The sequence below is a fragment of the Melitaea cinxia genome, chromosome 14, assembly GCF_905220565.1.
Source record: "Melitaea cinxia chromosome 14, ilMelCinx1.1, whole genome shotgun sequence".
Taxonomy (NCBI): domain Eukaryota; kingdom Metazoa; phylum Arthropoda; class Insecta; order Lepidoptera; family Nymphalidae; genus Melitaea; species Melitaea cinxia.
In genome coordinates, this window is record NC_059407.1 from 4,890,473 (window position 1) to 4,913,245 (window position 22,773).

General features: G+C 31.4%; 2 protein-coding genes across 2 annotated transcripts in view; both read left to right on the forward strand.

The window, feature by feature from the left end:
* The first annotated feature begins 1,855 nt into the window (after positions 1 to 1,855).
* Positions 1,856 to 2,910, forward strand: LOC123659860. Its single transcript, XM_045595026.1, has 2 exons — positions 1,856 to 2,805; positions 2,883 to 2,910. Exons 1-2 carry the CDS (start codon positions 1,856 to 1,858, stop codon positions 2,908 to 2,910), a joined length of 978 nt encoding a protein of 325 aa, XP_045450982.1.
* Positions 2,911 to 16,958: 14,048 nt separating this feature from the next.
* The window catches only part of LOC123659943, a 52,851-nt gene continuing 47,036 nt past the window's right edge, over positions 16,959 to 22,773 (forward strand). The window contains exon 1 of the mRNA XM_045595104.1: positions 16,959 to 17,027. Within this exon, the coding sequence (XP_045451060.1) occupies positions 16,959 to 17,027 (69 nt within the window). The remainder of the gene's footprint in view (positions 17,028 to 22,773) is intronic.

The window sequence follows — 22,773 nt, forward strand, 5'->3', positions numbered from 1 at the left end:
GTTAGGAGTCGAACACCTTATACTAAATGTCTCTTACAGACGTGTGTGAAATATCCATGTGTGTGTGTGCGTGTGTGTGTGAAGTATTTGTTACAAGATATTTAATTTCATAATTTCTGCTTACACTTATAGTAAGTAAAATACAATGAATGGTTGCGCCACTGAATGAGTGAACATCTCTTTCATATAAAGTGAAACAAAAACTAATTAATAAGTATACTTTTTTCGCTAGTTAAAATTTATGCCATTGTTTTGAGTTAAGGACAAGTTAGTCTTATAAAAAAAACACTTTTTAATTAATGAGTTTAAGTAACTAATCAAATATAGACTCTATACATTTACATTTTATATAATAGGTATCAGGAATATTTTGCTGGAACATGTACTATCATCTATATACAAATAAATAAAATTTGAGTGTCTGATTGTAATATTAAAATTACCGCTTTTTACTAAATTCATATGTATGTATGTATACACGGTACATATACCTACCAAAATACCGAAATATAATGTATAAATAAACATAACACATAAATGAATAAATATAACAAATAAACAAAAAGAAAATACAATCACAACAAAAAATTACACATTAATTTATCAACTACCTTCAATCAAACGAAAACACAAACTAAACTATGTTCGCATCAAGATAGTTATAATTACGACTCGTCCATCCGCTCTAGATTAGGTAGAACATAGGATACGTTACAATGTATAAGATTCATAGAAATAAGCAAGAGACGCAAACTCAGCGTCTGGTCGGCCCCCCCTGACATCCGCTGGGCCCAAGACTGTAGTAGTTAAGCAGAGACATTAAAGCCTCCAAATCGGTTACATGTCTTTCATTTTATTTTATTTAAATTAAGTTAGTTAGTAGTAAATTAATATAAATTGTTTAAAAACGCTCCGAAACCAAAAGTGGCGCAGCCGGTGAGGATTCTCTTATAGACTCCGTAGTTTTCGTGTTTTTCGACGTCGAAATTCGTCTACAAAAATTACGCGAATATTCTACGTGAGCAGAGATCCTTCGAACCAAATAAATATTCTTTTGTGTCTCGAGAAGCAGAGAAGACAGAATATGGGAGTAGCGGTCATTTGGTGAGTCAATCTTTTCGCCAATCCTTGTTCCCGTAATCCTCCTATATTTTTCATATAAGTTATTAAGTTATTGTTATTCTTGAGATCAAACCTTGCTCATTATAACGTTGTGAAATTGATATCTCCGTATGAAATTATTCGGTCTTATCTTTCTTAGAATAGGAATATAGAGCAGTAAGGAACATAGATACTTCATTAAATTAAATATTAAAGTTCGAATTGTATTAAAGAAATTAAATAATATTAAATTTTTATAATATTAATGTTAGCATATTTCATGTTATAAAATTAAATTTTGAATTGAATTAAATAAAAATTAATTAATAAATTGTTATAACATTAGTGTTATAGTACCTTTTTAAGAAAATAGAATTAAAATTGAATTGAATAAACTAAATTAATAAATTTTTATAATATTAAAGTGTTATGATACATAATTTAATAAAATTAAATTTTGAATTGAATTAAATTAATTAAATAATATTAAATTGTTATATAATTAAACATATAATAAGTTTAAATTTATATTAAAAGTTTAAATTTTAATAAATACGTAAATGATTTTACAATACATTATTTTATAAATTTACAAATTATATTTTACAATTTTTGTTTAATTTCTAAATTTGATTTTTATTATCATTTTATTTTATTGTGTGTTTTTATTGTGTGTGATTTTTTTTTCTCTCGTTTGAAAGTGTTTTATATTTAAGACAGTTGCATCCTCTGATCATTTCATTACTCTATAATCATGACAACCACAACCGTATCACTAATACCAAAAGAAATTTTAGATTTAATTCCGCTATATAGTGGTGATAAAAGACAGTTAAATCTTTACTTACAAAAATGTCAATACGTGATTGAGCATTATAATGGCAACGAGGAACAAAATCTTTACGTTTTTAATGCTTTAACGAGTAGACTAAGAGATGATGCAGCTGCGCTTTTATCCGAACGAGAGGACATTGTAACATGGTCCACTTTAAAAACTCTGTTAATCCAACATTTTGGAGACCATCGCAGCGAAGAGTGCATTAATATTGAGTTAGAATCTTTAAAAATTATTCCAGGTGAAACCTTTCTCGAATTTTGTAACAGAATACAAGGTGTTCGTTCATTATTAATGTCGAAGGTCAATTCAATTCATGATCCAGATTTAAAACTTGCGAAGTCAGTTATTTATAATAATACAGCCTTAAATGTGTTTTTATATAACCTCCCGGAAAATATGGTGCGTTTAGTTAGGCTTAAATCACCCACAACTTTAGAAGCAGCCCTAAGTATTCTTCTCGAGGAAGTAAACTTCTTAGAGCAATATAAAATGCGTAATCATATACATGGTAATAGCCAAATTATGGGTTCAAGGCCATCGATGACACAACAATTTGATCACAAGCCCAGCTTACCTTTTTATCCTCAATTCAATTTCAATAATTCTCAAAAGACACCTCAAATTCAGGGTCAAGGTCAACTACCAAGGCCATCGTTCGGTTATAGACCTCAGTTAGGTTTCCAATCGCAGCAATTGGGGTACAGACCGTCGCAACAATTTGGGTACAGACCTTCGCAACAATTTGGATACAGGCCTCCGCAAAAATTTGGATACAGGCCTCCGCAAGAACTTGGATACAGACCTCCGCAACAATTTGGATACAAACCTCCACAGCAATTCGGGTATAAGCCCCCACAACAACTAGGGTACGAACCCCCTCAGCAATTCGGCTACAAGCCACCACAACCTCAACAACAAACCAATGATGTATCTATGAGGACAGCTCAGCCAAAAATGCAACAAGAATTTAATTTAAATAAATTAACTATGACTAACTATGAAAATAATTTTCCCTGTGATGAACATTATTATTACGACAATGAATGTTCAAATGATATCAATTACTGTTACGATGCTGATGCAAAAATCAACACCTTAAATTCAGATGCAGAAAATCAGTCACAAGAAGTTAGTGTTGATCAAAGCCTAGATTGCGGTGATTCATCAGCAACGACTATATCAGATTTAAGTCAAACAGCAACAGCTAGTTCTATAGAAATTCCTAATGAAAATGTAAATGAAAATGTCTATCCTGTGCGATCAGAGTCTAGTAGATCGGAAACGATTCATTCAGACTTGAATCCAGGGCTATCTGGAATACGAATTTTGAATGAGACCATAGACACCAAACCTAATCAGATTTTAGTTTTTTCATGGCTCAAAAACGATATGCAAGTAATAGATCTATCGTGTGATAAACAGAAGGTCTTACAAGTTTTCTTACCAACAGGCATACCTGAATTAATAAAAGAATTTTTAAAACAATACGTAAAGCCGAAATCAAAGTATTTTATTTATTTTAAAGAAGAGGAACATCGAAAATTATTCAGTAATATAATTATTCAACTTTTTGAAAAAGGTTTAGTTAATTTCTATGAATGCACAAAACGAGTAGTATATGTTGAAGATGAAGAAGAACAGAGAGCTATCATAAGTAAATATCATGAAGGAAAAACATGCCACCGGAGCATTAAGGAGACTTTAGTTCGGATTCGTAGAAATTACTATTGGGATAGAATGCAGGAGACAGTTACAGCAGTTATAAATAGTTGCGAAGCATGCCGGAAAATGAAATATGATAGAAAACCCATTAAACCTGTTCTGCAGCTGACAAAAACCCAGGATGCCCCGTTTCAGGAAATGGTTAAGGAACATGCAAAACGGATCAGAGTATTGTTAACGGATAAGATGGTAGCAAAAAGGAAAAGGGTTAGGAAAAAGAGAAGTGGTGAAGCTAACATTGAGTTTCCAGAAGGAGAAATTGTTTTTGCAAAGGACGTTAACAAGCGTAAAGGCAAAGATAAACCAAGATATGTGAAAGCAAGGGTTATAGGACGTGCCGAGGGAAATATCTTACCACTAAAAGTTGGAGACAGAAACACCAAAACTCCTATTAACGTTAAACGTCCTCCGCAGGTTCTGCTGCACCATGGTTAAAGGAAGGGAAAGCAAACATTCAAACCGACCACTGGACTATAGTTAAGCTTGTAAGATTAGAACAAACTAGTAATGATTTAAATCACATTCTCATAAATTACCAACAAATGTGTGGGATAATTGATTTGAATGCATCATACTCTTAAGAACTAACAAGCACTAAGATCCATAGACTTTTTACGCGATATAACAATAGAAAAATACAGACAACTAGTACCATAGAAACGTTCTAAGAGAGGTTTTATAAATCCTTTTGGTTCCGTAATAAAAATAATAATAATTACTAATCTGGATCATAATGATGCGGTTAAATACGATGAACTTATCTCAAATCTAAATACCTAACAACCAAATTATTATTTCAAAGAAACTGACAACAGTCTCTAAAATGTTTGATCGTTTTATTAATATAACTGAAAGATGTATCTGTGAAGCAGAATAATTGAATTTTTGTAACTTATCTTACGGAACTATTTATTGTATTTACAAGCAACTTTCGTACTATATTTGTTAGACTAAGTGAGATGGAAATAGCATTAGTATTAAGTCTCTATATTACATCAACCAATTATAGATAACTCCGATTATAATTATTTTAAGATTATTCATTACCAATATTTCATGAACCACAAAACAAATCTGTAACCATTATTCCCAAATATCCTTACCTTTTGGCGAAAGGAATAAAGTACTTACCGCTTGTAAAACCGTACTGTTCATTGTCGACCAGCGACCAATACCTATGCACCAACGAGCTCTAATAGAATCAAATGTCGCTAAGAAGATCCGAATTAAAAATGCATATGACTCTATCTAGTGCAAGAGTACTCAACATGAAAGGAATAAGTTTAGATGAAGTGTAATATATGGCCTTTTCGTTAAAACATAGTGCAGTGATTAAAAGTTTTTAAATGATAAGAAAGACAATAACTTCAGTGAAATTTTAAGATGTGTAACATTAGTTCTAGTAATTTTAAGTCTTTTCTTTTTTATATTTTATGTAATGTGGCTAAAATTGCCAAAATGTTTATTATTTAAGTCAAATTATCGGAATAAATCTCAAATCGATCCTTCTGATAATTTTCCTCTTAGGGATGGAGGAGTTATAATTACGACTCGTCCATCCGCTCTAGATTAGGTAGAACATAGGATACGTTACAATGTATAAGATTCATAGAAATAAGCAAGAGACGCAAACTCAGCGTCTGGTCGGCCCCCCCTGACATCCGCTGGGCCCAAGACTGTAGTAGTTAAGCAGAGACATTAAAGCCTCCAAATCGGTTACATGTCTTTCATTTTATTTTATTTAAATTAAGTTAGTTAGTAGTAAATTAATATAAATTGTTTAAAAACGCTCCGAAACCAAAAGTAGATTCATAATACTCGTAGTAAACAAATAAATAAGCACGATTCTTTATTGCTACCTTTCCCTTTTTTGAGTCATTACCTATTTAAATAAATACGGTCGAACTGTTTCTTACATATTTAATAAAGTATCTATAATGTACAATACTCATAAGTGAACTGTAATGTTTTTGAGAAATAAAGTTCTTTAAACCTAACCTAAATAACATTTTTTATAATTTTTGTCTATTTGTCTGTCTGATGTAATAAGAGGTAACTTAGGCTACTTTTATTTTAGATTTTTATTTTATTTTATAACTGCGAATTGAATAATAACTATTTTGTTAAATTCCACGCGGACGAAGTCACGGGCACAGCTAGTTTAGTAATATAATCGAATGGAAGCGTGCTGTTTTATAGTCTCCTACGAGTATATCTTTTCAATAGCCTACACTAAAAAAAAAAATCAAATCCGTAACTAAACGAGTACTGACCAATAAACTTATTATTCAATAACAATAATAATATTGGTATATAAGTGCATGTAGATATAAAATTCGATATTAAATAAATATCGAAAGCCAGTATCAAAGTAGTACAGCGTCAAAAACAGTACATCAGGTCGTCAATACTATAGGAATTCAGTATTGATGACGTCGTTATATCTGAGTCTCGGAACATTTTAGGTCGCGGTCGACTTGTTAAGTTTTTTCAACGCCAGCCTTGTATTTAACGAGCCTCTATACAAAATTATATCGACATTCGAAACATTATTCTCTTCGATTCATTCTTGTATTGAATGTGGCTTCTGATAGAATAAATGCAGCGTGACCTTGCACAACTAAACTCAACAGTTTTTTTTGCTGTTTTCAAAAATATCAATTCTATTAAACTTAACTGTGTGGCTATGCCACTGTGTGGGTATAGCCACCCCCTCTCTTCCCGTGGGTGTCGTAAGAGGCGACTAACGGATAACACAGTTCCACTACCACCTTGGAACTTATAAAGCCGACCGATGGTGGGATAACCATCCAACTCCTGGCTTTGAAATACACAGGCCGAAGACGGGCAGCAGCGTCTTCGGTGCGACAAAGCCAGCCCCGCGGTCACCAACTCCATCAGCCCAACCAGCCTGCCCAGCGTGGGCTATGGGCAACATACACGAGGTTCGCGAAATTTTCGGCACGAACCTGTGGAGGCCTATGTCCAGCAGTGGACTGCAATAGGCTGGAATGGTGATGATGAATAATGAATTCTATTACAGTTTGTTTGGGATTTAGTATAAAAATATGTAGATATCAGCCAGCTTTTACCTAAAGTACGAGCATTGCCTACCATAGGAGCAAATTTCTCTCCGAAAATATAAAAAATATCGAAAAATCCATTTAATTTCGTAATAAATATATATTTTAAAAATAAACATATCAATTATTGAGTTAAAGTGGCATGAAAGCTGCCCAGCCAGCTATCACAGAGATTGCATGTTGAGTGACTTACATAATTTTAAAACGGCTTTATTTTATACATATTTCGTATATTTAAAAGTCGTAAGGCAGTTTTGTGCAAAACTGTTTATATTATTTAAGTAAAGCTTATTTACGCGCACTTGACTTGGGGTGTAAGCTGGCGAATGCGTGACGAGATCTTACGAAAAGTGTGACCGGGCGAGGCGAACGGAAGTTGAGAGGGAGAGATAAGTCAGTGAAGATAGAAGGAGAGAGAGATACGTTTCTTATATTACTGTAGGGGTAACTAAAGAAGTTTTACTTCAGTCGTGTGGTCTATAGCACACTCATTTTTGTTATTTATCTGAAAGCAAGTAATATTATGTAAATAAAAAAGAACTATTATATATGTCGTCAGAATAGTAGTAATGAAAATAAATGAAAAGTACAAATCGAAACAATTAGTTTATTATGTCGTTTGCGGTATAAAGAATGAAGCCTATTCAAGGCATGCTGTAATTATTCTTAAACGTCATTGCTTTTCTCTTTGCCTTCAATATTGAATTAAATAATTTATATGCAGACTTTTTACCAGAAACCTATTTATAGTTTTATACTTTGTTCTTATAATTATTTATCTATGAATCTATCTAACGAATTTCTATGTAAAAATATAAAATATAAAAAATGCATGTAAATCTTTGAGAAAAAAAACAGACGCTTATGTTGTATTTCATGAATTTAGACATTTCATTTTAATTGATGATATTATTTTACGTTTTCAAAATTCGTCGACAGCAGTTCGATTTTATTTTTTATTTTTGACACATTAAAGGTATAACGTATCTTGATAATTGATATCGAACGCTGCATGTACAAATTACTCAATCAAAATCACTTCCTACATATCCAATCTCGTGTATTGCCGTGCGCGTTATATATCACTCGAATAATTTACACACAATTTCTACATATTTTATGCATGCAAATATAACCCTTAAGATCGTACCCCTAAGGCTTAACATTTATGTTCAATTTCGTTTCATGTTATATGGAAATTTTATGATTTATTGTACTCTTTAAGTTGAAGTCTGTAAGGTTCATTTTGTAAATCAATTTTCACTTACAAAGTATTACGGTGTAACTTCGCAAGATGATCGTTTATCTTATCTTCGCAAATAACTGCAAGTGCAGAAATTTGCCGAGTTAGAAATAATAAATTCTTACGTCGGCGAGTATATTAAGTTAATATTTTCATATCTCGTGTTTGTGCAGGGATCACACAGAACATTTTGCGGTCACATTTATTACATTCGATGCAGATGCTAAGGTTGTTAGGAGAATGATTTACAATCATACTTTACACTACAAATCTCTACTAAATATTAGTTAAAATAACTACGACTTCATTTTTAACCGACTTCAAAAAAGGAGGAGGTTTCTCAATTCGAACGTATATATATATTGCTGATTCTTTTTTTTTTTGTTGGAAAGGGGATATCCCAAGTATGGTACCATAATAAGGAAACCAGGATCTAATGATGGCATCCCAGAGGAATCGAGGGAATTTTCGAAAATCGTAGTGGCGACTATAAGTGTGTTTTAATTTTTTTCGTCTACATACGTTGTACTACTTGTCGATGTAATTGAAGTCGGTTTCTTCGTTTGCTTACAAACGCAATTAATATTTCTTCATTTCTATTATAGACAATAATTAAATAAAACCTAAAAACAATGATATTTTGTTCTGCACGATTATTTTACTCTGTTTGACTAAGACTCGAATTAACATAAGGCGTATGATTCTTCACTCAAAACTTTGTTTTCTTAAAGCAATCATTTGAAAAAGTAATAAAGTTATGTACGGTGACTGGTAAGCTATGAGTCATTTATCCTTTTAACAAACAAACATCTTATTTTAATTTTATTGGTAAATAAAATTTCCATATTTATAATTTTCTATGATTTATCTTAAAATTCTACAAATGAACAATAATTTTCTAATGAAAAAATATATATACATATACTTTTTATTTAGTTATTCGTGATGAATTTCTATTGACTAATTTTGCATTTAATTTTTGATGAGTCAACTCTTCTATAGTAGTTATTATAGTTAATAAATAGTAGTTATTACGACTTTGGTTTAGTTTTCACCTAAAAATATGTCAGTCAGTCAGTCAGTCAGTCAGTCACTCAGTCAGTCAGTCAGTCAGTCAGTCAGTTCAGCCTATTGCAGTCCTCTGCTGGACATAGGCTTCCCGAAGTTCGCGATAAACATCCTGGTTTTCCGCAATGCTCATCCACCTCACAAAAATATTTATGTGAACATTTATTATATACCCATAACAGTTTCATGTTAATATTATAGCATTCTTAATACATATATCAAAATAATTTTAAAATGTACGCTTTATAATAAATAACAAACGAACAAAACAGATTACGTAATCGTCCTAGTTTTACTCGACCGTTAAAATCCATTTTTATCGCTTTAAACCTACGCCGCGCCGTCACTTGATTTCCAGGTTTAGACTTTTAGTACTTAAATGCCTTTATATGTAAGAAATACCAAGTCGTCTTGCATTTATTCAACATTTATGAGTTAATTGTAGACGATTTTCGTATAAAGAATTAAATATTTAGTTAAATAATGAGCTTGAAATCTATGTATGTATTAAAGTATTTTAATTTGTAATATCCCACTGCCGGGCATATGAGAAAGATCAGAGCTCTTAATCCACCACGCTGCTCCAATGCGGGTTGACGGATATATCCCATACTATGAGTAACGATCGCTATCAGGTGTACTCGAGAACAACCGGGACCGTCGGCTTAACATAGAGCAGAGGCACGCTGGGGAGACCCACAAGGACTGCACAAACACCCAGACCACGGCAAACATCAGTATGGGCAAAACAAATGTTTGTCATGTACGGGGATCGAACCCGCAACCGCCAGCGCAACAGCCACAAACCAGTGCTGTGACCGATGAATATTTATTGTAAAAAATACATTGGTTAATATAAGCCGGCTGTTAACTGAAGTAAAGGCATAAAATTTACTACTATTGCAACAGACAACCGTGATGAACCGTGATTGCTTAATATGTCAAGATTTTATATTATAGGAGTATAAATCTTATCCTATTTCGATCCACAGATCGTGGGGCCGGAACTATAGCGTAGACATCGCATTAGCAGTCAACGTTGAATCAAGTGCTACTTTCTAAGCGTGTGTGGAACATGGTAATGCATTGTCCTATTAGGCAATATTGACGAGTCGGGTTTTAGATTAGATACAGAACTGTCCCCGCGAACGTAATGTATGAAATAATAATATTAGTTCAGAAGAAGAGAAAGCATTGGTGCGTAGATAGCCATTAACGCATTTATCCATTAGTAGATAAGGCGGTTTTTTCGTGAAAATATTGATACATTTCGAAATTTTTCTTCACAACTTGGTCCTGATAATACACAAAAAGAAAAAATTATGAAATTTGCTGCAGGCGTTTCGAACTTATGCGCGACAATTTATTTGGGGTAGTATTTTTTTTTATGTAGATATTTTCTACCTATCTATACAAATAAATAAAATTGGAGTGTCTGTTTGTAATATTAAAATAACCGCTTTTTACTAAATGCATATGGATGTATGTATACGCGGTACATATACCAAAATAACATTTTTTACAATTTTTGTCTGTCTGTCTGTTTGTCCCGGCTAATCTCTGAACCGATTTTGACGACACTTTAACTGGCAGATAGCTGATGTATTAAGGAATAACTTAGACTACTTTTATTTTAGATTTTTTATTTTATTTTATAACTGAAAATTGAACAATAACTATTTTGTTAAATTCCTCGCAGACGAAGTCGCGGGCATAGTTAGTATAATATATAAAATTTGATTATTTCACGTTTTCGATCATAAAAGTTTTTGAGTTTTGTTTTTAATTTTATTTTATTCAGACTTGATTGAATTTATTTTTCGTTCGTTATTCTGAAGCGTTTTGATTTTTACTTCCATTAAAATTATTTTTTTATTTTTAATATTTGTTTGCGCGAATAACACAAACTAGCCAATTAATCCAATCATCTGGCAACGTTAATGCTATATATACATAATTTAAAAATGAAACAGTCAATTATGAAATTTTAATTTAAAATCTGCTAAAATAACAGAGTTTTCGGACACAATTTTATGGAATATTACTAACATTTTACGACGCATTTCATTCAAAGATCAATAAAATACAAATTTATTGCGATTTTTATATCAATGACTTTTTTAACGATTTAATTAGCAACAAAGTTGCAAAAGCTAACGAGATATGTCCGTGACCGAGATAAGAGATGAATAAAAACAGCATCCGTTACGCTGTCCATACAACTCTCGGTCTTATACTCCGCGTTCTGACGTTTCCATGTTTTCTCTCAATATGTACCTACATTTTATTCTATTTGTGTCCATGTGGTTTTATTGTTTAGAAAACTTGCTAATGGATTAAGTAGTTATACATCATGTTTTTTTTTTAATATGTTACAATTATTAAAATTATTTGTAGATCAAATATTTACATTAAGATTTTTTAACATATAAATACTAGTTGACGTTACGTGAAATATCACCTGTGAATTTTAAATAATAATATAATCGTTACGTTTTCTGAATTTTTCAAACGTTTCTGCATCTCAAAACAAGTAATGCCCACCCAGATATAAATCGTATATACAACAAAAATATTTCCTAACAATATGCTGCAGTGAAGAAAATAGTTCCATCCTACGATTAAATTAACATTAATCGTTTTAGACACACACAAACAGAAGCACTGTTTTCATTTACAATGCTTTTGAAATACGCTCAAACATCCTCAGTCTCCAACAAGGCAGAACAACAAACATATCTCCAGCGTCAACACAAATTCCGTCACACAATTGTTATGATGACAACGCAATATTTGCAAGGCTTCACTTTGAACAGCTAAATCCTATGCTTTCATCATATGCTTTTCTAGAAAATTCCTAATGGTCTTACATTTTAATTCATCGGAGCTACGTAGTGTGCATTAATTTAAGTTACATCCGAAATATTTTCCTAGTAGAACTTTTTTTTGCTTTTTACTCTTAGATACGTACAGTTTTTTATTCGCTTCAGCCTGTAATATGGGCATAGGCCTCTTTCCCCATGTAGGAGAAGGATCAGAGCTTAATCCACCACGCTGCTCCAATGCGGGTTGGTGGATATATATTCCCTACTATGAGTAACGATCGCTATCAGGTGTACATGATAACAACCGGGACGACGGCTTAACGTACTCTCCGAGGCACGGTGGGGAGACTCACAAGGACTGCACAAACACCCAGACCACGGCAAACACCTCTATGGCCAATACAAATGTTTGTCATGTGCGGGGATCGAACCTGCAACCGCCAGCGCAACTGGTACATTCCATGGCTGTAACTGTTGCGCCAACGCGGCGTTTTTTTATTAGATCAAATTAAAGGTGCGCCTTAATTTAATAAATATTTCTTTGTACCTACTTTTTTTATTTTTAAAAGTGTTAATTTTATCTCTTTCTTTATTGATAATAAAAAAAATATATATTAGTATCTGATCAATATTGGCCAGTTCTGTGTGACCCATGTTTCTGTGCTTGCATCATTACTGCGAAATATACCAATGTAGGTTGCAAGAAAGTTCGTATCGTTAAACCTACGCCCTCATTTCGGTAACGAACAATACTCTGGAAAGTGGGTCGAAATCGAGTTTACTAAAATATAATCGATTATTAATCTTAAATTCTGAATTTAGTTTTTTGCGTATCGACTAAGTAGGTTATACGTAGTAATAGTACTATCTTGTCCAACATCTTTCACACGATATCCAATTCAGAAGATAAATAATTCTAAGTTTATAAATGTGATCTGATATTTCATTAAAAGGTTTATTATTTAAAATTTATTTGAAAAAATAAACCATAAGAATTTCATTAAAATTAAAAAAAAAGAAATAATAAAGTAAATGCCTTTACTTCGGTCGCCTAATTGACATGTGTTAGGACTTAGGAATTAATTCTCACAATGACCGAACTATAATTGGTATTATTATGATATTACGTTTATATCTCAACTATCTTAAGTAACGTAATAACTAACCTGGAAAGAAATTCGAGGTGAGTAGGCAATTATGATAAATAATAGCTTTATAAGGCAACTCGCGAGGTTATGTTGTTTGTTTATTATTGCTGTTAATTAATATTGCGAGCACGCTTGTGCCTAACTTCCTTCTCTAACTTTGATATAAGTTTCTGCAATGTCATTGATTTAATCGTCTCTGGATTTATGTTTGTCCATGGTTAAATCTGTACATATACATAGAAATGAATTGCCGAAATGTACGTACGAGCATAAACTTGGGAACGATTACGTCAAAGTCGATAGTTTTTTTATATGTTTGTTTTCGTAAAATAAAATTAAATAATTGTGTTTTTATCCAAACGAAAAAAAAAAAGCCGACTTCAGTTACATCGACCGTATAAAACGACCGAATAAAACATAGGGAAATGAAATATTAGACAAGTATAAACGTAGTATTAGATATAATTCAAAACGTACACGTCAGAACCACATGACAAGTAACACCTTTTGATTGAAAAAAGGTTAAATACATATACAATATGCAGTCGTATTGAAATTCGAAGTCGGGTGAAAAAAATTTTTTTTGTTAAAAAGTTTTACAAAAAAAAATGTGGCAGTACGAAATTACGTAATTAATTACGAAACGCAACAAACTAGTAGTTGATCTTGATAAATACATAATCTGGAAATTGTTGTTCCATATGGTACGCGGTGGTTTTTATATACTTATGTTTTGCCATATAGCTAACTATGTGTGTGCCTATAATATAATTAAAATCGTATAAAAATACTCAATAGTAGCGCCACGATAGACGTTCAATTTTAAATCTTAATCATTTAGAGAAATTAAAATACATACAATTTAATTTCCGATTGATGAGATTCTTTTATACAGAATTTTATACACCAAAGCATTTTATTTCAAATATTAGACTGATTTCTATTTGACCTCTGGAACCCTTGAAATGAAAGAGCAAATCGGCAACTGGTTTGCTTAGAATTAAAACTAGAATCGACCTTTAAGCTGGTTAAGACTAGTATTGCTATTATTAACAGGTACAGTTTGTTATACTAACAAAATATACTTAAGTTGTTTCTTACCGAAACGTGTAATCTCTTAATGAATAAATAGCAAATAAATTTAAAATCTCATAATGACGAGGTTTTTACCCAATACTTAAACGGATGTTTTTTTTCTAGCCCTTTAATATTTTCTGTTCCACACTTCTCCATATTTCTTTTACCAGATTGTATTGAACTCTCTTTGTCTCTCTGATGTAATTGTGCAAGTATTTGTTAGTATGTATATTATATAATATGTATCGTATGATATATACAAATAATATCAGGGAACAACTCTGTAGGTTAAAGTAATAAAACCTCGAGTAGATACGTTAATAGATATTTGTCGGTGAGAACTACGGCAGTAAGGGTCAATGACACTATGAGCGCAGGTACTGCATTACACGGATGCGCTTACGCATTGCACAATAATGGCTGCCATGGTACAATGTAAAAAGTAATAGAAAAAATTAGACCACAATCTGATACGTGACTCGAAGTTACAAAACTAATGTGTAGTTAATTTCAAGTGATGTCAATTCACTAAAGTAAAAAAAAAAAATAACTCAGCAGTAGGTACTTTAAAAAAAAGAAATGATTAGAGTAGAGAAAATAAGTAAATGAAAAAAAAAAAAACAAATTTAAAAATTTATTATATATTTTTATTTACATGATCTAAAGTTTCTATTACGAAATTTGATATCTTAAGACGTATTATAATTATTTGTTGCATGCTGTATTAGATGTTCCGTGCAATTTGACTCCAATTTGACCATTATTTTATAGTCTATTTCGTCACTAAGTTGTAACATAATTTGTCATAATGTGCATAACCATTTCTGGAGAGCGTAATTTTCTAATAATGAAATAATTAAAGTTTGTATAATACTTTCAAATTTTATAAATTAAAAAAAAAAGCTTATAAGTCCTCCTTAATTGATACAAGTAAAAGTATAGATAGGTCTGTGGCTTCATTAAAATTAACAAGACTGTACAAATAACCACGAGTAATAACGGCGAGAACGTAACGACTTGATTGGCGCGTTTGGCTTAATTGGCTGAATGACATTGGCAGCAGTTTGGCATTACACTTGCCAGCATTCCCCTATATTTATAGTTTATTTGTAATTCGTCCCGTGCTTAGTGAAAGGAACTATCGTGCCTGAAGATATTCTATTAGTGAGGATTGACTTGAGTATTTTAACGAATGTTGCATTGCAAATAAATGTGCGCTGAAGTTCGATTCTATGTACGGAAATATTATAGCAGAAAACTCAGCAAAAAAAAAATAACTCAGAATTAAATTACAGAAACATACACTCATTACACACAGAAACACACAGTACAGGAAATAATTTTTTATTATTTATATGTATAATAATAATTTCTTATTATGTATATGTATGTCCTTATTATTTATAAGAATAATGAATATTCTAATTACAGTAGTTTAATATATATATTAATATTACAAAACCGAAGGGTTTGTTTGCTAGAACGTGTTATTCTTTTATTCGCTTTTTTCTTTTTTATTTTCTCTGGTTCGAATTGAAAACATATTTTTCGTTAGATAGCCTATTTACTGAGAAAGGCTAAAAAATGTACTGTAGTATTATAGTACATTTTTTCCACAAATTAACGCGGGCGAAACCGCGTGACACAGCTAGTGAGAAATACATTTGATTTGTTCTATCAATTGTTGTTTCTAACAGTATTAGCTTGTGATAATTATGAGACGTTTGACTATTTAAATCCAAAATATTCATATTGTTGATATATTGTTTTGATGTATATATTTTTTTGTTGTTAATAAAATTATGTAAATTCATTTATAGTGATTTGTAGTTTTTTTTCTATATTTGAAATATTGATCGAAAAGTTGCTGAATACAATAGCTGCGTAATAAATAGTAAATGATAATTCAATACCAAACACACAAAAAGTATAAGAAAGAAAGGAAACTCGCTATGGGAGACCTTGCTCACTGAAGCATGGTACTACCGTTGAAAACGTTCAAAAACCGCTTTTGCCCTTAGTCTAAAGGTCGCATTAGTAATGCCTCGATGCTATTGCGAGGTTCTAGGATCAAATTCTCGACCCCAAATACATTGAAGTTTAACTTTAGTACGTTCTTATTAATCGATTGATCATTGGATTTGTAAAACATTGTACCATTTTGTTATGAGCTCATTATTTCATTTTTTAACCGACTTCAAAAAAGAGGACGTTCTCAATTCGACTGTATTTTTAATGTTTGGAGTCTCTCTTAATCGAAAGGAGGTGTTTGTCATGTGGTCACGTTTAAATTTGATCGAGATCTGACTAGTACTTTTGGAGTTTTCTCAAATAAAGTGTATTTACTTGACTATTTTTTCGTCCACCTACGGCGTATTACTTGTCGATGTAATTGAAGTGAGTTTTGTTTTTGTTTGCAAGCAAACACAAATATTTTATCGTAGGTTTTATATATATTTTAATTTAATATTTAACTTCTTAGTTCTATACGAAAAGTTTCATGAATATACCCTTTAAATAGCCAGAGCAACGCAACCAATGCGTTGCCAGGTATTATTTCTGTATTGGTAAATTGTTTATCTATTCTGATTTCAGATGTTATTTACCAAAAGGTCTAACTCCTTCCCCTTTCTGACATTGTATCATTAGTCTGGTAAGTAGCCTGGTAGTGTCTTGAAAGTGTACATTTTGATAATTACCTATAGTTTATTTTACTAAATAATTATAAATCAACTTAAACCAAAATATATGGGAGATTCATGTTTCTAATGTTGAATTCAAAGATATTAAAAGAACTTTTCGTTTGTTTCAGAGCAATGTCTCGGTGGAAGGGCAAAGTAAGGTAGCCGGCAGATGGCAGCAGTTAGCGCGGCGATGTTTCGGCCCGGGGGCGCGCTAGACCCCCCATGTTACGGTCAAAGGGTAAGTAGTACAATACTCTTGCGCTAGATGGCGTTAATTTGTAATTCCTTAATTTTGAGAAATCATTGAAATCGTAACTTATTGTTATTATTTTTTTAATTTCAACTCATTATATTGACTTTTAATAACCGTATCAAGTTATTATATTTCATGTTATTATTTTAATGTATTTTTTTACAAAGTATTATAATATTTTGTAACATTAAGTTTTACAGACGTAAAAGTTTTAATAAAATTATCATATTTTCCTTTGATCTTATTGAAATGTAATTTTAAATTTGACATTACTTCTGTATCATTTTCCAGTAATAAGATTCTTTTTTATGTTCAAATTACAAAAGTTCAGTTTACAAAATTAATAGAGAAGAGAAATTACTTTATTGATATTATAATATTTTTGCGTCTTTGTATTCAAATAAAATTTCATTAAAATTTACGTAATTTATACTTTTATTTTATTATTTATATCGAATAGAAAATAACAATTCTTATACATAGTACTTCTTAAATTAAGGTGGGGTCGTGTAGTAGGTTGCTCGTTCGTGTACTTTAATGAGGAAGCATTTGATGCTACGATATTTCGATGTTTGTCGTGGCTCCTGACTCTAAGACAACGTAAACTAAATTATTCGTCTGGTTGTCTAAAATTCTAAATACAAATAATTTTCATATGCGTTACTTATACTCTTGTTTTATAAAGTGTATTTGAATCGCTTGTATAACTGACCTATAGAGATATATGTGGCATGATTAAATATCTAGAATAGTCTAGAAACTCTGTCGTGTAGTTTCAAATATATGATATGAATTCTATGGCTATTAACTTTAAAGAAACAACTGCTTGTGACGACAGATTGGCAAAGTTATCACAACAACTGTATAGTGCTAACAATCGGAGGGTCGTTCCTTGCGCGTGACAAACATTTGTTTAGGCTTGGATATTCCTTGTATTTTGATCGTTTATGTTTATGTTGTTTGTGGTTCCAGACTTCTCCTGGAAAGGATATTCTTCTCCTATATAACAATTACTACCTACTAGATACTACTACTACTACTACTACTACTACTACTACTATAGGTACATACCAATATTAATTATCTGTCTATTGGAGAAAAATGCATGAAAATCCGTTCAGTATAATTTTGGAGTTTATAGCGACAGATACGGATAGACACGACAGAGATTGTTTTTTACGTTAAGATGATGTAGGACCTTTAAAAGCTAGTTTTGAAGATAAATGTTTGGTAGAAATAGTACCTACCAAGTAAAATAAACTGTTTGGTCTTACGCTATTGATGTAATCTGTCTACAGTCGCACGTGTCTATACAAACAAGTATGGCCCATGCTTGATACATGAATTAGTTATGCGTGGACAGGCGTGTAAACACGGCATTGTGTTGAATCTACTAGAAATTTACTTTTACTTAAATAAATACCATTAGTGAAATTTATTGTAATAAATTGTTAATGTGTTTTTATTGATTATAAACGCCTTTACACGTGTGTCTATTATGTGGGAATAATCATTTAAGTTTATTGCGTTAAAAGTTGAAATTGTTTGTTTACATTTTAAGTTGCCTAAATATTTGTACTTCGGAAAATGATTTAAATTTCTTACCTATAAAATATTATTATTATTTATTTTTTATAATTGACATACCTAAATGAATTTATGGAGTCACATTCTATGCACTGTTTTATAAGGTGCCTTTTGGAAATATTTTTTTTTTGTTTAATGGAACTATATAGTTTCTTAGATTAGTGTATATAAATAAGCAAATTTGATCACATTGTAACATTTACAAATATATATATTAGACATTATATAAAAGGTCACTATTTAGGGATAGTAAAAAAGATTATAAGGTATTCGGTGCCTTCTCTGGAGCTTCCGTATACAAACGAACAAACTCGTAACATTCAGTAAATATAGAGAATAGTATAGTGTATAGAAAATAGATAAGATACTCTTTAGAAATTTTAATACTGTATTAATGAGCGTAATGTCGTTAGAAATAATTGCATGATTCAATAGACTAAAAATAGTGAAATCTTAAAAAAAAAAAAAAATTGTGTGGCTTTAGATTAAGAGTAAATATAACGAGTCGTGAAAGTTAGAAATCTTAGTTTTGTTTTACATTTAAGGATTCATTTAGGATTTTAGACAATCTATAAATATTTGAATAATAGATGAAGTTTTTATTGAAATTGTTTGTAAACAAAATTCATTTAACTAGACAAAAAATCGCTTGGAAAATGAAAAAAAAAAAATGAATATTCAATTATTTAAATTCCGTAGCTAAAAGAGAATGTTTTAAAAAACCTATTAAAATATTATATAGAAATTATTAGTGTCGTTAAGGTTCAACATCGTAAATCACATCTCGTAAAAAAAAAAACTTTACACAGAACCCGTTGAACATGAAAGTTCAAGCGAAATTAGATCTTAATTGTTTCATTTAAGATGACATTGAAATGGTTCGCGTAATCGCGAAGATCACGAGTAAAAGTTAGTGATGCTCGCACCGTGGGAAGCTTTGTGTTTTAGGAAAGTAAATGTAATATTGTGTAAGAAAAGTAATTATCTCGACTTGAATCGTAATAACGCTTTATTTAACCAGAAATTACGTCTAGGAGCGTCTAATTTGAACGCTATGATGTCATTCCGTACATACCTTTGTATAGAAATTATAGTTGTTTGTAATTTATATTTTTTTTAAAGAAGCTTCTCTGTAGGAAAATCTGTATTGATACGATGCTAATTGGTACACCTAGTGTGAATTTTTGAAAACAAAAACGATCTGTTTTTGCCTCATTCGATAGTCCTTACCTTTAAAAATAACTTCCTATAACTATAAATGAATAATTTATATAGCTTTTGAGTTATAAACATTCTAAATTATATTCATTAATTATGTATAAATATGTCTTCGAAATTTTAAAATATGTCATGCAGTAGTTTTCTTTAAAATAAACGCAAAAACTACTTTTTTAGGCGGTCACATTAGGTGTGTGAGCCTTAATATTTGAGAACTTGCCTTTTCAATATAAATGATTCCTCGCCTCGCAATGCGAATGAAAATTGGACTACTAGATATATATTGAATGTAAGTTATATGTGTACATCCGTCACATCTATAGTAATATTATAAAGCTAAAAAGTTTGTTTGTTTGTTTGTTCGAACGCGTTAATCTCAGTAACTACTGGTCAGATTTGAATTTTTTTTAGTGTTAGATAGCCTATTTATCGAGGAAGGCTATAGGCTATATATCATAACGCTGAGACCAATAGGAGCAGAGCACGAATGAATAATATTTCAAAATCGTTTTTTTTTTCTTTTGAGAGCTTCCGCTGCGTATACTGCGTAAACAGTAAAAGTTTTGCAAAAATCATGTATGACAGAATTGTTCCTATTTCACACGGACGAAGTCGCAGGCAGCAACTATAGTATTTATATAACATAGAATATACAATATAATTTTATTTACGTATATAATTTATATTGTATAAATGTTAATCAGCAACAAAAGAAAATATTTTTCAGTCGACTGTTACCTAACCTATCTTCTATAACCTATCTTAGAAACAAATGACCGTTTGTGGGTGTATAGATATTTATTTATTAATGTTAGAAATCAAAATAAAGTGTCCAGTCCTCCCGTGACTATGGTTGCTATAAAGTACCCGAAACGTCGGGAATCAAAAGTTAATAAACCGCGATAAAAATCCGAAAAAAGTTGTTTCATTAAATGAGTAAAATTCGCGTAAACATTAGAAAACAATCAAAATAAAGTTAAATAAAATGTTAGTAAAAAAAATATACAAAATGTAGACAATTATCGTGTAGAAAATAATCAATCGTTTTTGGTAATCATTTCCAGTGTAACTTAGTTAATAATTTATAATTATTTTATCGATACTTTGGTTAATAATAATATATGGTTTGTATTAAGCCCAAATGCCACAATTACAATAATCGAAAAGTCACGTCTGTCCATTGTTCGAGTACAGTAGAGAATGATTAATGTAATTTTAAACGAATTTTATATTAATCACGATAATGGGTGCTCGTGTCGTGTATCAGTAAAATACATTTTTAAAATTATGCACAATAAGAATTTATTTATGGCGTGATTTATGGCAAGATAAAAATGATAATATTTGGTCTTGTAAACTGAGTAAAATTCAATATTAGTTGTTTTGCAACTCTCTAATAAACGCTGACAATAATACCTTGCTGAGTTGCTAATATATTTTTCTTACAACAAGATTAAATTTGATAGAAGGTAGTGAAACTTATAGTTAGTGAGGTAGAGCATAGCAGGAAATATCTTGCTGAGAAACTAGAAAGGCCCGACTTGGGGATGAATCTTACAGAAGAAATAGTAAACATTTTTGAATATCATATCAAAAATTGACCGCTCCAGCGGGATTCGAACCCGCGTCTCCGACTGACCGTGTCGGCGACGCGGGTTCGAATCCCTCTGGAGCGGTCAATTTTTGATATGATATTCAAAAATGTTTAGAATTCCTAATTGTGGGTAACACAAAAATAAAATCGTACATATTAGAAGAAATAGTACCCGATTTTGACACAATATTTGTATGTATAGTAAACGTATGTATAGTATACATATAAATCCTATGTCGGAGTCCGGAAATATACACAATAACAAATAAAACTGCACAAACTGCACACATCACTATCCTATACAAATATGCATTTTTATTATATGCGGAGATCCATCCCATGACCGCTACTCACCTGATTTTAACAACGTATTTCACGTCGATCTATACAAATATGTAGTCATTTTAAACATTGATGATGTCCGTCACAGCACGGCCAGTTGAGGTAGGGCACAGCAGGAAATTTCCTGCTCAAAATATGGAGGAACCCGACTGGGGTAGTACTTCGACCTATAAGAAGATCACACCTAAATAATAGTTCTCAAGCAGTGTTTCTGTTGGTGTGTAAGATGACCAGAATTCCTGGGGAATTGGGGAATATTGGATAGGGAAATGGGTCGGCAATGCACTTGTGGTGCTTCTGGTTTTGCAAACGTCTATAAGCTACGGTAATCGCCTACCATCAGGTGGCCTAGTTATATAAAAAAATGTTTTAAACAGACATATGAATAGTAAAGGTCGGTAGAGTACATAATATCAAAACTCAACCTTACCAAAATAAACGAGAATTTAATTTGAACATTTCTATTGTGTACCGTCTTTATCGCCAGGGCATGCTTATTAGCCTAATCTAGATTTTAGTTTTTATATCCGCTCAATTTTTTTCATAGACTCGTGTTTGACCTAAGCAGTCTTATTTTGTATAGAGCTATTTCAAATTTTTTCATTTGGTACGTGTTCTAAAAAATTTTTCATTTAAATTTTTAACCGTTCTGTTTAAATTTGAGATATGTTATATACATTTGTATAGTTGTATTTTTTCCGTTGTTTTTCTATTATTGACTGTTTATAGATATATAGGTTCTTATGTTATACTTTAGGTAAAAAAATTAAGCTAATTTATTTGATTAGTATTATGTGAACCTATTTCAAAATAAAAGCATTCTAATAACCAGAGGTTCTGGAATTTTAGTCATGTTTCAATGCATCAATTTTTGTTTATGTTTCTCAAAATCTTTTATTCGTTAGAGAGCTAGCATATTATATAAGTTACGGAACCTATTACTAAACTTATTATCACAAGACATCCGACTATTACACACTGAGGCAAGGC

Excerpts from the sequence above, each read along its gene's own strand:
- LOC123659860 (XM_045595026.1), top strand. The coding sequence starts at position 1,856 with ATGACAACCACAACCGTATCACTAATACCAAAAGAAATTTTAGATTTA. Across the intron at positions 2,806-2,882 it reads AAGCCCCCACAACAACTAGG|CTCAGCCAAAAATGCAACAA; the intron begins GTACGAACCCCC and ends CTATGAGGACAG.